This window comes from Rhinopithecus bieti, unplaced genomic scaffold, assembly GCF_001698545.2.
Source record: "Rhinopithecus bieti isolate Rb0 unplaced genomic scaffold, ASM169854v2 scaffold_38761, whole genome shotgun sequence".
NCBI classification, from domain to species: domain Eukaryota; kingdom Metazoa; phylum Chordata; class Mammalia; order Primates; family Cercopithecidae; genus Rhinopithecus; species Rhinopithecus bieti.
This window is the reverse complement of record NW_016816177.1, coordinates 1,368,048-1,382,667: the sequence shown is the minus strand read 5'-3', so window position 1 is coordinate 1,382,667 and position 14,620 is coordinate 1,368,048. Positions and strand designations below refer to the sequence as shown.

The 14,620-nt window shown below is 42.7% G+C and overlaps 1 protein-coding gene across 1 annotated transcript in view; it reads left to right on the top strand.

The window, feature by feature from the left end:
* Positions 1-1,882: 1,882 nt before the first annotated feature.
* LOC108516810 (tyrosine-protein kinase SYK-like) overlaps positions 1,883-14,620 on the top strand; it is a gene marked incomplete at its 5' end in the record, with an annotated part of 24,702 nt that continues 11,964 nt past the window's right edge. Inside the window, 6 exons of the mRNA XM_017854450.1 lie at positions 1,883-1,943; positions 2,041-2,107; positions 2,260-2,347; positions 2,728-2,905; positions 5,621-5,830; positions 6,809-6,998. Coding sequence (XP_017709939.1) covers positions 1,883-1,943; positions 2,041-2,107; positions 2,260-2,347; positions 2,728-2,905; positions 5,621-5,830; positions 6,809-6,998 — 794 coding nt within the window. The remainder of the gene's footprint in view (positions 1,944-2,040; positions 2,108-2,259; positions 2,348-2,727; positions 2,906-5,620; positions 5,831-6,808; positions 6,999-14,620) is intronic.

The following is a 14,620-nucleotide window of genomic DNA, read 5'->3' as shown; positions in this document are numbered from 1 at the left end:
CTCTCATCGCCTGTGATGGCTAGTCCGAGGACATGCTTTAATGCTATGTCTTTTCAAGTTTTGTCTTTGGATCTCAGAATGTGCCTGCCTACAAGGAAAATCAAAGGAGTTGAAATGACAGTAAATGTTAACCCGTAAAGAGGCTTAAAAAACAAACAAACAAAAAAAAAAACCTATTTTCAGCCTAGGATTGGTTGCGAGAGGGAGAGAACTGGGCAAAAAAGAAGGATGGAAAGCCTAGGGAATCACCCAGTTTCTGTCACCCAGTTTGCACCCTGGGCTGCAGAAAAAGGTGAGACTTGCTTTCATTCAAGGACATTCACAGAGCGAAGCGTGTGGTCACTTGTAAGTTTGTAGAGTTGGTTCCCGAATCCATCCCACATCCGTGATTTCAGTGCAGCCACAGTTAGCCATGGAGACACTCACATCTGGTGGCAGGCAGCAGACACCACGTGCCCATGAGTGGTGGTGGTGCTATTGAATGAAATGATCTTTCCCACCTCCCTCACCCAGCTTTCCAGAGGCAGGGTAATTGTATTACAAATCAGAAGTGAAACCATAGCACAGTCCTGTAATCATATGTAAATGTTTAAAAGAAATAGACTGTCATTTGGAATTATTCATTCTTATTTCTCTTCATTAGCATAAAGGCTTGAGAGAGAGCTCATTTTTAAAGCACATTAGCTTATACTTCACATCTTCTAGTTTTTAGAAGTTATTTTCATTCATTCGCCCATCCATTCATTCATATGTTTGTTCAACACATTTTTATTGAGCGTCCTTGTGGATGTGGCACAGTCCCCAATGGGGTGAATAAATGTCTCCCCCACCTTGAACTTATATTCTATTTTTATTCTGATGTATCATAGTTACTTCTGTTAATCAGTTCAGTAAGAATGCTGAGATCATCTGTGAGAAAATGGATCCCGTCGACATCATTTTTACAGATAAGACCAGATGTCCTTTAGCTTGGGCCGTGGTGAGCAATGCCTGCCTCTGAAGTGCTCAGCAGACCGCGTGAAAGAAGAACGCCTGGCTGTTTGGAAACAATGGCTGAGTGGCGGTAGTGGTGCATTGTGACCTCATGATTCTGCTTTTGGTTTCTGGCCTTGTAATATTAATAAGGCACATGAGGATTTAGTGTGTACCGTAAGATAAGTGACTGTCATGTTAAGCTTAATGTCTCTGTTTCTTTAACTTTCTCCAAAATCTGGCAGTATCTCATTTCTTCGTGGCAAGTGTTTGGGCACTGAAGAGGTCAATTGATACGTAGAATTGTGACTCAACTCACACTGAAAAAAAAAAAAAAAAAAAGCATCTGAATCATGGTTCTCCTGTGAATCAAATTTAGTCGCAAGAATCTTGTTTTAATTTGGAAAAAAGAGTGGGTCAGGAAAACTCAAGGCAGAGACTTTCAAAAGGGAAAGTCCTTAGGATAATGAGTAGATTTCCCTCCACCCAGTTGTTTCATGATATAAACTGATGTGGATCAAATAATAGGGAAGGTTGCTGTTAACAGGCTGCATAACTTTGTCTCAGATATGCCTCTATTACCTGCTGTGGGCATCAGGAAGAATTGCCTTCCTTCAGCTGCACAAAGAGGAGCCCCCGTCTCACAGGGGTACTGATTTCCAGCAGCAGCCGTGGCAGCAAGAGCATTGCTGGCCTAGGTGGCAGCAACTGGCCTTCCCTTGGGACCTGTAGTCACTGACCAGTGCCACCCTCTACCATCCACCCCAATGCTGCTGCATCTCCACTGAAGATAAAGACGTGGGTGGAGACTAGGAAAACATACGTGCTTTGGAGCTGGGAAGTAGATGGGAGCAGCTGATGAGGACTAATTTTCCTCTTTAAATAATATCCGTGTAATATGAAATTGAAGAGCATGAGTTAAAGGAGGAAAATGCATCCAAGGCGAACACGCACATCGTCAGTGACCTTTGGTAGGTAGGAATAGGATGTGCAAGGGGGTGAGTGGGCAAGCAGCTCTATCCAGGCCAGTGGAGTTGACTCTCACCACACCCTCTGAACACCTCGCAGGATCCCTCGAGTTGTAGCAGCACAAGCTTGCTTTGGCCCTTGCAAGATCCAAAGAATTGCCCGAAGAGTGAGATCAGCCTTATTTTCCTCCCTGTTCTTTCCTTTGTCTTTCCTGCAAAAGTTAAACTGTGATTATTGGAAAATAAAAATAATTATGCAGATCAATTTAACGGTTGTATGGATGAAGAAAAATGACCTGTTGTCCTTTATGTACTTTAGCCCTCCCCTGCCCAAGGGAACCGGCCAGAGAGTGCCGTGTCATTCAATCCGTATGAGCCAGAAGTTGCACCCTGGGCTGCAGAAAAAGGTGAGACTTGCTTTCATTCAAGGGACATTCACAGAGCGAAGCGCGTGGTCACTTGTAAGTTTGTAGAGTTGGTTCACGAATCCACCCCACGTCTGTGATTTCAGTGCAGCCACAGTTAGCCACGGAGACACTCACATCTGGTGGTAGGCAGCAGACACTACGTGCCCATGAGCGGTGGTGGTGCTATTGAATGAAATGGTCTTTCCCACCTCCCTCACCCAGCGACGTTGGAAACGTCCCTGCCGCTCTTCAGAATTTCTCATCCCTTGCAACACTGATGCTACTCTGAGTTCACACTCCCATGAAAATCGTGTTCTTGGAAGGATGACTCCTGATGTGGGGTCCAGCTCCGGGTTGTGTGTTTCTTGACTGCCTTGCAGGCCCCCAGAGAGAAGCCCTACCCATGGACACAGAGGTGTATGAGAGCCCCTATGCGGACCCTGAGGAGATCAGGCCCAAGGAGGTTTACCTGGACCGAAAGCTGCTGACGCTGGAAGACAAAGAACTGGGCTCTGGTAATTTTGGAACTGTGAAAAAGGGCTACTACCAAATGAAAAAGTAAGTCACAATGCTCCACCGGTCTCACCCCCACGTGAGCTCAGGTTCTAGACACGACTGAGAATAACACAATGTAACCTGACTAAACCCTTTTTTTATTAATGCTATCCTTCTTGTCAATTTCTGGTACTATTATAATGAAAGCCTTTAATGGCAAAAACTGCAATTACTTTTGCACCGACCTAAAAGAATATGCACCTTATGGAAAATTAAGAAATAGAAACAAGCAGAAACATAAGAAAATAAAAGCATCAATCTCTGGTGTGGTGGCTCACGCCTGTAATCTTAGCAATTTGGGAGGCTGGGGTAGGAGGATTGTTTGAGACTCAGAATTTGAGACCAGCCTGGGAAACATGGCAAGACCCTGTCTCTACAAAACACACACACACACACACACATTGAAAGATTAGCCAGGCATGTAGTGCACACCTATTTTGTACAATGCTCAAGAGGCCAAGAGGTCAAGGCTGCAGTGAGCCATGATTACATCACTGCACTCCAGCCTCAGTGACAAAGCAAGGCCCTGTCTCAAAAAAAAAAAGAAAAGAAAAGAAGAAAAGCATCATATTTGTATAATACCATCCCAACACTACTACTGTTAACTAAACACTACTGTTAATTAACCTTATAGTATATATTTTTAGATCTTTAGTTGTACACGCACATGTTACTTAATTAAAATAAAATCATTCCATTATAACCATACAGTGTTTACGTTTTTCTTTAATTTTATAGTTATGTCTCATTTTCTTACTGTGAAAATATTGATTCCAAATATGATTAGTATAATTATTTATTGGCTTTATCCTATGATTTCAAATAACAATAATATTATACAACAGTTAAAATTGCTAAATTTCTAAAATATCTTTGTATTTTTGTTTTTTTGGTCTCTAGAAAGTATCCAACACGGAATGTACAAGTAAAAATACTGGTTTCTAAAGTCCTTTGAAAACACCCTCTCTTTGAATTGGTATGATACTAATACGAATGTGGTTGGATTTAGTAGCTTCATGGTATTTCAAATTTAAGGAATTTTAAAAAAAAAAAAATTTATGAGTAGGTAATTTGTATAATTCATTCATTCATGTTAAAAATATAGACAAAAGTATACACAGACATGCGTGCTTTCCGGCCAGATGCCGTGGCTCACATCTGTAATCCCAGCACTTTGGGAGCCCAAGGCAGGTGGATCACCTGAGGTCTGGAGTTCAAAACCAGCCTGACCAACATGGTAAAACCTTGTCTCTACTAAAAATACAAAAAATTAGCTGGGTGTGGTGGTGCACACCTGTAGTCCCAACTACTCAGGAGGCTGTGACAGGAGAATCGCTTGAACCTGGGAGGAAGAGGTTGCAGTGAGCCAAGATCACACCATTGCACTCCAGCCTGGGCAACAAGAGTAAAACTCTGTCTCAAAAAAGAAAGAAAGAAAGAGAGAGAGAGAGAAAGGAGAAATGCTTGCTTTCCAATCTGTCCCTTCCATTTGTTTTTGTGCATGTGCATCTGTGTGTATATACATATATACATATATACACACACAGATACACATACATGTATGTACGTATACACACACATACACATATGTATACATTCACAAGTATATACATAAGCACATATATACACACAATCAAAATTTGTTGTGATACTTATTTTAAAATATGTTTTTATATCACAGTCATTTTGTACAATGAACAAAAATGTTTCTGTATTAATCATAAGCTTTTCAGTTTGTGAAAGGTTGTGATCTTTACTCTCTGCTTAAATTTGTGAATTAACATAGACATGACGGTGGACGTAATTTCAAGAGAGTTTGGGGAGAGGAGAGGCTCTCTCGGTCAATTTTGCAGAATTATGTCTTTACAATACTGAGCCTTTCAATCTAGAAACACAGCCCATCCCCGCATTTACCAGGTCTTCTTCAGCCTCTCTCAGGAGAGTTGTTTACCTTTTCAAAGCATTACATTTAAATGTATCCTTTTAAATTCTGCACCTAGAAATTCACTTTCAACATTTATGAAAGGCATTTTATATTCACATTCATTACACGTAATCTGAGATGGTGAATCCCAAGATGTTACAGGAATTCGTGCATGTCATCGTTGGTGAGGTTTATTTACAAGTTATTTAAATATTTTACAGTTTAGGGTTTTTGCTTGGTTGGGACATTCTTCAGTACTGTTCTTCACCATTCTTTCTATTTTATTTTATTTTTTAGAAACAGGGTTTCCCTCTGTCACCCAGGCTAGAGTGAAGTGCCAAGAAGCTCACTGCAGCCTTGAACTCCTGGGTCCAAGTGATTCTCTCACCTCAACCTCCTAAGCAGCTGGGACTACAGGCTTGCACTATCACGTCTAGCTGATTTTTTTTAGAGATGGGGTCTCACTATGTTGCCCAGGCTGATCTTGAACTTCTGGCCTCAAGCAATCCTCCCCCTTCAACCTCCCAAAGTGTTGGGATTATTGGCATGAGCCACCATGCCCAGTCCCCACCATTCTTTTTTAGTAATGGGGCATTACTCTCAATGTCTATAAAATTAGGGAATATAGGTTGGAAGGCCAGCCATCCATTACAGGCTTCTGAAGACACATTGTCACTCTGTGGCAGGTATTTCCATGGGACTGTTTCCACGTGGGGATTATGCTTCACGGGAGAAGATTATCTAGAAGTGAGGCATTTCGGAAAGTTTCTTGTGTGTTATGATTTCTCTTGCAGAGTTGTGAAAACAGTGGCTGTGAAAATTCTGAAAAATGAGGCCAACGACCCCGCTCTTAAAGATGAGTTATTAGCAGAAGCAAATGTCATGCAGCAGCTGGACAACCCGTATATCGTGCGCATGATCGGGATATGCGAGGCCGAGTCCTGGATGCTGGTTATGGAGATGGCAGAACTTGGTCCCCTCAATAAGTATTTGCAGCAGAACAGGTATTGTCAGGTGCCCCCACAGGTCTGGAAGCTGTCCCCTGAGGGACAGGGCCCACCACTGGATGGGCTGAGCAGCCTGATTTCCGTGGGAAGCCTTCCTACCCTCCTGTGGCTTCCCTTGTTGGTCCATACTCAGGGACCTTGACAGAGGGACAGAGGGAGACACAGTCTTTGGATTCAGCTCTGTTAGCTCTAGTTGTTCAGAGAAGAACTCATTCAACAGTTTTGTCTTTCTTTTCTTTCTGTACTCATTCAGTCTCGGCCTAGTGATAGACTCAGCCTCAGAATATCTTGACGGGGAATCTCCTTTCTCACTGGGAAGAACACGTTCTTTTTAAAGAAACATTTAAAATAAGGGCTTTTCTAAGAGGTGACAGTTATGTCTTATCTGTTTGGCTGACCTTATGTTCTCATGAGTAATGACTTCCGAAAATATCAGTCGCTGCTAATTGATTACATCCATCAAGGGAGTAATCGTGTTCTCATCTAAAGCTGTTGTTGAGATGAGGAAACTCACTTGGAGTAAGACAGAATGATGGCTACCGAGGAGCTTGCCTCGTTTGCTGTGCTGTGTTTGTACTTAGATTGTCTCTTTGGTCTCCATGGAAGGGAGGTGTTCTTACCCTTTATAGGTGAGAAACTGAGACTCAGGGTTAGTTCTGTGACCTGTGCAATACTGGAACAAGGATTTAACGTGGTGCCTGGCTGTCTGTGAACCAGGCCTCACCACTCTGTTGTACTGCTTGTCTTGCAATTCCAAGCATGCCAGGAAACTCAATCCCATTGAACACCAGGAGAATATGGCATTCAGTCCTGAAGAGCTATATGCTAACAAAGGTATTTGTCACCACTTGTGAGTTTTGTTGTTTAAGAAGAGGGAAGGAGTAGATTCACCTACTGCCTGCATGAGGAGCATGGTTGTTTGTTGTGAAATGGGTCACTGTCTGTTATAGCTGATGAGATCGTTGTGACTTTCAGACATGTCAAGGATAAGAACATCATAGAACTGGTTCATCAGGTTTCCATGGGCATGAAGTATCTGGAGGAGTGCAATTTTGTGCACAGAGATCTGGCCGCAAGAAATGTGTTGCTAGTTACTCAACATTATGCCAAGATCAGTGATTTCGGACTTTCCAAAGCACTGCGTGCTGATGAAAACTACTACAAGGTAAGTACAACTTAGCTAATATTCAGAGCAGCCAATGGTAAAAAATACAAGATAAATGTATGTTTTCTTTATTTTACTATTGGTATGGTTTCAAAAAGCAATTTTGCTACTTAAAAAATAACTGTAAGAAATGTTCTTATAATCTTTGATTTTACTGTTTAAAAAATAAAATAATATATCACACCTTGAGATTTATTCAGCGTAGTATATTCTAAATTATGTTTCATGGAATGATCAGGAATCGAGGTATTAAGTGATGATTCGTTTTGAAAAAAGAAGAATGGGATTCCTTCATTAAGTTAATTTCAAAAGTTTGGATTGGACAGCTTGATTCTTGCAGGATTTCCCCAAAGCCCTTTTCATGCTACTCAACATTACGAATCTCAGTAGAGGGTTTTGCTGCATTGCATCTCTCAAACCAGATTCATCCGTGACATCCTTTTCTGATAGGACATTTCATAACATCTGGTGGAACACTGTTCCACAGCCTGGAGCTGTTGGAGCTTGGAGCTCCAGTATTGCAGCTTGGAGCTCCAGTATTGCAGCTTGGAGCTATTCTAAAATCACCTTCTAATGAACACCTGTCTACACATGTAAAAGTTAGGAAGTGAAGATTTATCAAATAAACTCATCATCTGTGTATGTCCGCTATAGATGTAGAAATTGTTCTATTGGCTTAACTGGTATCCTAAGGAGTTGAAGTGCCAAAAAATAAATACAGTGCTGGAAAGAAGAGATCTAGATAGTTATGTGACTGAAGCTAAAAGAAATCTATGCCCCTTAGTTTGCTGAGGCAGAGATTATCAAGAATTAAGGGTGGACTTCCAGCAAAACATAAAGTAGAAACTAGTTCTGGGTGCAGGCTTGGACCTCCTAAAAAATAATTTCACAGTGACCAATCCCCTTGCTAATATGACTTGACCCCTCTCTGAACCCTCAAATGAACCAATAACAACCAAAAGAAGAAAAGGTAAGAAAGCTCCATCTTCATATTAACTCATCCATGGTGTATACCTAGGGTCTGTGTTGACCAACTGGAAAATGTGGTGCGATTGGGTCCCGCTGAGTCAAAGAGGGTGCTGAAGGCAGGTTGACAACTCTGCTGGTCTCTGGTGAAGTCCACGTGCTCAGAAATAGATGGCAATCTATTTCCTGAAATTTTCCTGAAAATCTACCTAGTGGATGGCAGATGGGGTCCTGAGTTTCAAGCCCTGCAGTGGTCAGAGACTCCACCCTGAGTGACAATACCCGCCCACTCACCTTTCCCTAAGAGGCAGTCCATGGACCAGTAGGTGATGGGGAACGGTGGACCTCAGCCACCAAAGGAACTGCATGAAGGGTAAGCCACAAGAGCCAAGCTCTCAGGCAGGCAGGCAGACTCCACCATCTTGAGCACAAAGGCCAGGTGAGAGTACAGCAGGGCTCAGGCTGGCCCTCCTCACCCCATTCTTCATACAGTAGTTTCCCAGAAGGAAGCCCCTTCAGAGGTGAACCACTGTGAGAAGGGCATCAACATGGGCCTGGATAGAGACAGCAGGGAAATGGAGTAAGGGAGACAGCAACCTAGGATGAGCAGCATGGGACATGCTGGAGAAATAAGCCTGTTGTAAAGCTGGATGTACCTCATCATGATCATTAGACAGAAGGAGACAGCCTGTCTGAAACAAGGACACAGATGAGATAGAGAAGATGAAACATGGATGCTGGTCACTTTATCCACTGCTGTATAACAATCACCTGAAACTTAGTGCGAAAAACACCACCAGGTGTTGGTTTCCTTGCCATCCTGCTGTGTGGGCAGGGCTGGGTGGGCAGGGTTTAGTGTGTCTGCTCACAACAGGGGGTTGTACGGTGGCCCAAGGGACAGGAGGACCGTTTCCACTCTGCTCACTCACACTACTCAGCCACTGAGCAGCTGGTTAGACATGGCCCATGCTGGAGACCTCTGCGGGGCTGTCAGCCAGCTCACCTGCACACAGCCTCTCCTTGGGGACCTTGGGCTTCCTCACAGCATGGCAGCTGCAGGCTGAGAGCAGTTACCCAAGAGGCAGGAAGTGGGGGCTGCCAGGCCTATAAGGCCGGGCCCAGAAACTGCCTCAGGGTCACTTCCACCTGATCCTGTTGGTCAGAGCAGCCAAGGCCACCAGCTTCAAAGGATGGGATAGATAGAACCACCCTTGTGAGGAGAAGCGTCAAAGAGTCAAAGAACATGGGGCCAATTCTAAAACCACCATAGATATTAAACAGCTTACCATTAGAAAGCAAACTAAAGTAAACTAAACAGTAAACCAAAGTTGTCTTTGGACAATCAATGAAGAGAAAAAGCCACTACAGAAATAAAAGCCATGTTGGAAGCAGCAAAAACAGACCAAACTACTGAAAAGACAGGGTAGTGGAGGATTTCTTTATGAAAAAAAAGGAAAGTGAAATAGAGAATAAAAAGTAGGCCGAGAGCAGTGGCTCACACCTGTAATCCCAGCACTTTGGGAGGCTGAGGCGGGCGGATTACCTGAGGTCAGGAGATCAAGACCAGCCTGGACAACATGGTGAAACCCCATCTCTACTAAAAATACAAAAATTAACTGGGTGTGGTGGTGCACACCTGTAATCCCAGCTACTCAGGAGGCTGAGGCAGGAGAATTGCTTGAGCCCGGGAGGCAGAGGCTGCAGTGAGCTGAGATCATGCCACTGCACTCCAGCCTGGCCAACAGAGCAAGACTCTGTCTCAAAAAAAAGAATAAAAAGTGAAACAAGATCAAAGAAAACTTCTAGCTGTGGAAGCAAATGAACTCTGGCACTCGGGGAACCATGCGTGGCAGTGTGTATTTGTGCAGCATCATGACTGAAAACACAAGTGCTCTTTGATCCAGCAGCTCCTTCCGGGAGCAAACACACACATCTGGTAATGTGCACTCTAGCACGGGCTGCCGTAGCAAAAATCTGGAAACTGCCTGACAACTGTTCCATAGAGTTTGGTCCATTCAGTCATAGCAGATTCACAGCAAGCTCACAACGCAGCCCTTTTAAAAGTGACTTTATTTGCATGTGCTGACCTAGAAATATGTCTACTATACATGATTAGGCAGAAAAATTTAAAAGTACAGTGCAAAAAGAATATGCCCCTAGTTTGTTGACCAGAAAAAAGTAAATACTACCCATTTATGCATGTATCTAGGTTATTCTAGAGAGAGGCTAACTTTCATTGCATTTAGGATTTGTCAAAGGTTTACTTTTTTCATCAGTTCAGAATTCAGAAGAAACTTGAAATAACACACATAGCTGTATTGTTCATGACTTGTAAGATCAACATTTTAAAATAGCACACAAGGTGATGGAAACAGAAGTAAAATCAGTCGTGTCATTTGGAAGAGAAATGCCAGGGCACCTTATGGTCTCCAGACTGATGTCCTGAATGTCTCCTTGTGATCCACCATAGTGCCATGAAATCAGTTTTCGCTGAAATCATGTCCCTCCCTCCACCGCAATGAGACTTCACACAGGTGACATCAGCAGAAGATAACAAGACTCCGCTGTATGCCCCTGAATCCCAAACCCAGCAGAGAGGGTTTTGCTATACAGTTTTGACCTCTGTACTATCACTTGCTTTTTAAAATTAGGATATTAGAAAGCTTAGATCATTTTTTAATGATGCTAGCAAATAGTGTATGCTAAAATAATTGACCTGGGAGGAGAACTGATCAAGGTGGACAACTAAATGCAACTAGTATATGCTCCTCCATGGAGCAGGACCAAAATAACAAGTACATATTCACACTTCCAATAGATGATCTAAGAGAGAGCACGGATGCAACCGAGGAGCGACAGGAAGCATAGAAAGCAAAGCAGAGGGAAACGGGGCAGCCTGCTTGGCCAGGAATGATTGAGGAGCTGGAAGAAGCTTCCAGATGTGGGGAAAGCATAAGTGAGAGATCCCCAGGGCTCCACATTCCAGCCAAGGACTTCTACAATCCTAGTGACAGGAGAATCCCTCGACTCACGTGGGCCTTAAGACTACCACAGGGAGCTGCCTAGGGATCACACAGAGGCATTGCTCCATAGAGGGAACTCACACTGAGTCCCACAGGCTTCCAAGCTCTGAGTTGCTGCGGTTTGGTGCCATACTGAGAACCAAGCCCCCAAAGGACTGCATCTTGCCCTGGGACTATTGCTGATGCTGCCACCACCGGGCCAAGGACAGAGAGGAGAGTGGACACCGCCACACACCCCAGGGACAGATCCCCCTGCTGCTGCAGGCTGCTGTGGGACTGAGACACAAGCAAATCCCACCCCCTATAGCTGCCTGCCTACACTGCTCCCCCTGAGAATGGCCCCAGCCTCCCCAGGAGGAGGCCCATAGCTAGCGCCATTCTGAGAGCCAAGCTTCCAAAGGTCTTTATCTTTCCCTGGGCCAGGGCTGATGCTGCCACTGCCGGGCCACACAGGGAGAAGAGAGGCCAGGCACTTTCACCTACCCCAAAAGCAAATCCCACCATGACTGCTGAGGGCTGCTGTGAGACCAGGGCTCAAGGAGACTGCATATCCCACAGCTACCTGCCTACTCTGCACCTGTTGAGAGTGGCCCTACCCTTTCTGGTGGCAGGCCTTCAGGGCAGCCACTCCTGGCAACCTAGAGACCACCCTTCCCTGGGTTTGGTTCTTTTTAAAAGAACCAAACAGAAATTCTGGAACGAAAGATTCATTGAATGCAATAAAAAATACATCCCAAACTTCACCAATAGACTAGGTCAGGCAAAATAAAGAATCTCAGAACTTGAAGACAGATCTTTTGAAACAATCTATTCAGACAAAATAAAAGAAAAGAATAAAAAAGAACTAGACAAAACGCACAAACACAGCAAGGAAACAATGAAGCCACAAAAGCAGAGATTTATTGAAAACAAAAGGACACTCCACAGAGTGGGAGCAGGCCTGAGTATAGGGGTTCTAGAGCTCAGTTACAGAGTTTTCTGGGGTTTAAATACCCTCTATATAGACAAGGGAATAGTATTCAGCCTTCAAAAGGAAGGGAATTCACTACAATATGCATGAGCCTGGAGGACATTATGCTGCGTGAAATTGAGACAGGAGAATAGGGCCTAGAGGCAGGGAACCTGAGCACTTCCTAGAACTAAATCGAATGGAAACACTTCAGATATGACAGGAAATATCCTCTTCATTTACACAGGGCATACACTCAGGAAATGACTTTGTAACGTTACTTCATCCTCTTCATTTACATAGGGTGTACACCAAGTAAATAACTTTGTAACTTCACTTTAGCCTCTTCATTACGTAGAGTGTACCCCAAGTAACCAGTGAACACCTCTAGAGGGTGAATAAAAAAGAATGAGCAAACCATTCATGATATATGGGACAGTGCAAAGCAACTGAATATTCAAATCGTCAATATTCCCAAAGGTGAAGAGAAAATCCTATTTAATGAAATATGAGATCAAAAGTTCCCAAATCTATCAACAGACCTAGACATCCAGATACAGGAGGCCCAAAGGTCCCCAAACAGATACGATGCAAAATCATCTTCTCCACAGCACGTTACAATCAAACCACTTAAAGTCAAAGCAAAAGCAAATATACTAAAAACAGCAAAAGAAAAGCTTCTAATCACCCATAAAGGAACCACCATTAGACTAACAGCGGACTTCTCAGCAGACACAGTCCAGGAGAGAAGGGGATGACATTTTCAAAGTGCCGAAAAAAAAGTACTGCCACCCAAGGAGACCATGTCCAGCAAAACTATCCTTCATAAATAAAGGAAAAATAAAGCCTTTCCCAGGTAAGCAAACGCTGAGGGAATTCATCACCACTAGACTAATCCTAGAAGAAGTACTCAAATGAATCCTAAACGTGGAAGTAAAAGGACAATATTTACCATCATAAAAATGCACAAAAGTATAAAACTCACTGGTAAACCAAACACACAAATAATCCTGTTAAGTAGCGGGCTAAGAACATAGATAGACATTTCCCAAAAGATGATATACGAGTGGCCAACAGGTATATGAAAAAATGCTCAATATCACCAAACAGCAGGAAAGTGCAAATTACAAACACAATGGGATACCATCTTATCCCAGCTAGAATGGCTATATTAAAAAGATTTTTTTTTTAAAATGCTGGCAAAGATGCAGGAAAAAGGGGAACTCTTATACACTATTTGTGGGAATGTAAATTAGTATAGTCACTATGGAAAACAGTAGAGAGACTTCTCAAAACAAAAACAGGCTGGGCACAGTGGCTCACGCCTGTAATCCCAGCACTTTGAGAGGCCAAGGTGAGTGGATCACGAGGTCAGAAGATCAAGACCATCCCAGCTAACACGGTGAATCCCTGTCTCTACTAAAAATACAAAAAATTAGCCGGGCATGGTGGTGGTCCTGTAGTCCCAGCTACTTGGAATGCTGAGGCAGGAGAATGGCATGAATCTGGGAGGCGGAGCTTGCAGTGAGCCAAGATCACACCACTGCACTACAGCCTGGGTGACAGAGCTAGACTCCATCTCAAAAAAAAAAAAAAAAAAAACTACACATAGAATTACCATATGATCCAGCAATCCTACTATTGGGTATTTATCCCAAGGCAAATAAACTTGTATCAAAGGGATACATACACTCATGTGCTTATCATAGAACTATTCACAATAGCAAAGATGTGGAATCAACGTAAGTGGCCATCAATGGATGAATGGGTAAAGAAAATGTGGTGTGTATATATATATGTGTGTGTGTGTGTGTGTATGTATACATATATATATACACACATATATATGTGTATATATACACATATATACATATATATATACACACACACATATATGTGTGTATATATATAACACACACACACACACACACACACACACACAATGGAATACTATTTGGCCTGAAAAAGAATGAAATTATGTCATTTACTGCAACATGGATGGAACTGGAGGTCATTATGTTAGATGGCATAAGCCAAGTACAGAAAGACAGATGCCACACGTTTTCACTCATGTGTGGAAGCTAAAAATAAAAAAAAAAGAGAGATTTCATGGAGATAAGGAATAGAATGATAGATACCGGAGGCTAGGAAGGGTGTGTGGATGGGAGTGGAGATGAAAGAGGTTGGTTAATGGGTACAAACATACAATTAGACAGAACAAATGAACTCCAATATTTGATAGCAGAGTGGGGTGACTATAGTTAGCAACATTATATTGTATATTTCAAAGTTGCTAGAAGAGAGGGCTTGAAATGCTCCCAACACATAGAAATGGTAAGTACTCAAGGTGCTAGACACCCCAAATACCCTGACTTGATCATTACACATTCCATGCATGTAACAAATACATGTACCCCATAAATATGTAAAATATTTTGTATCAATTAAAAAATTTTAAAAAATAAATAATTGGAATTGGCTTAAAACTGTGGACATATGCACATTAGTACTTAAATATGCTTATGAACAGCCCAGTATTTCTTGGATCATAACCATAAAGCAGTATTCAGACTTGACTTGTCTGTTGCCATCTATATTCCCCATGAAGCTGTGTGTGACCAAAAGAAAAGTTGAGAGGAGAAGACTAAAAGATGCAAAGATTTTATATATATAAATAAATATAT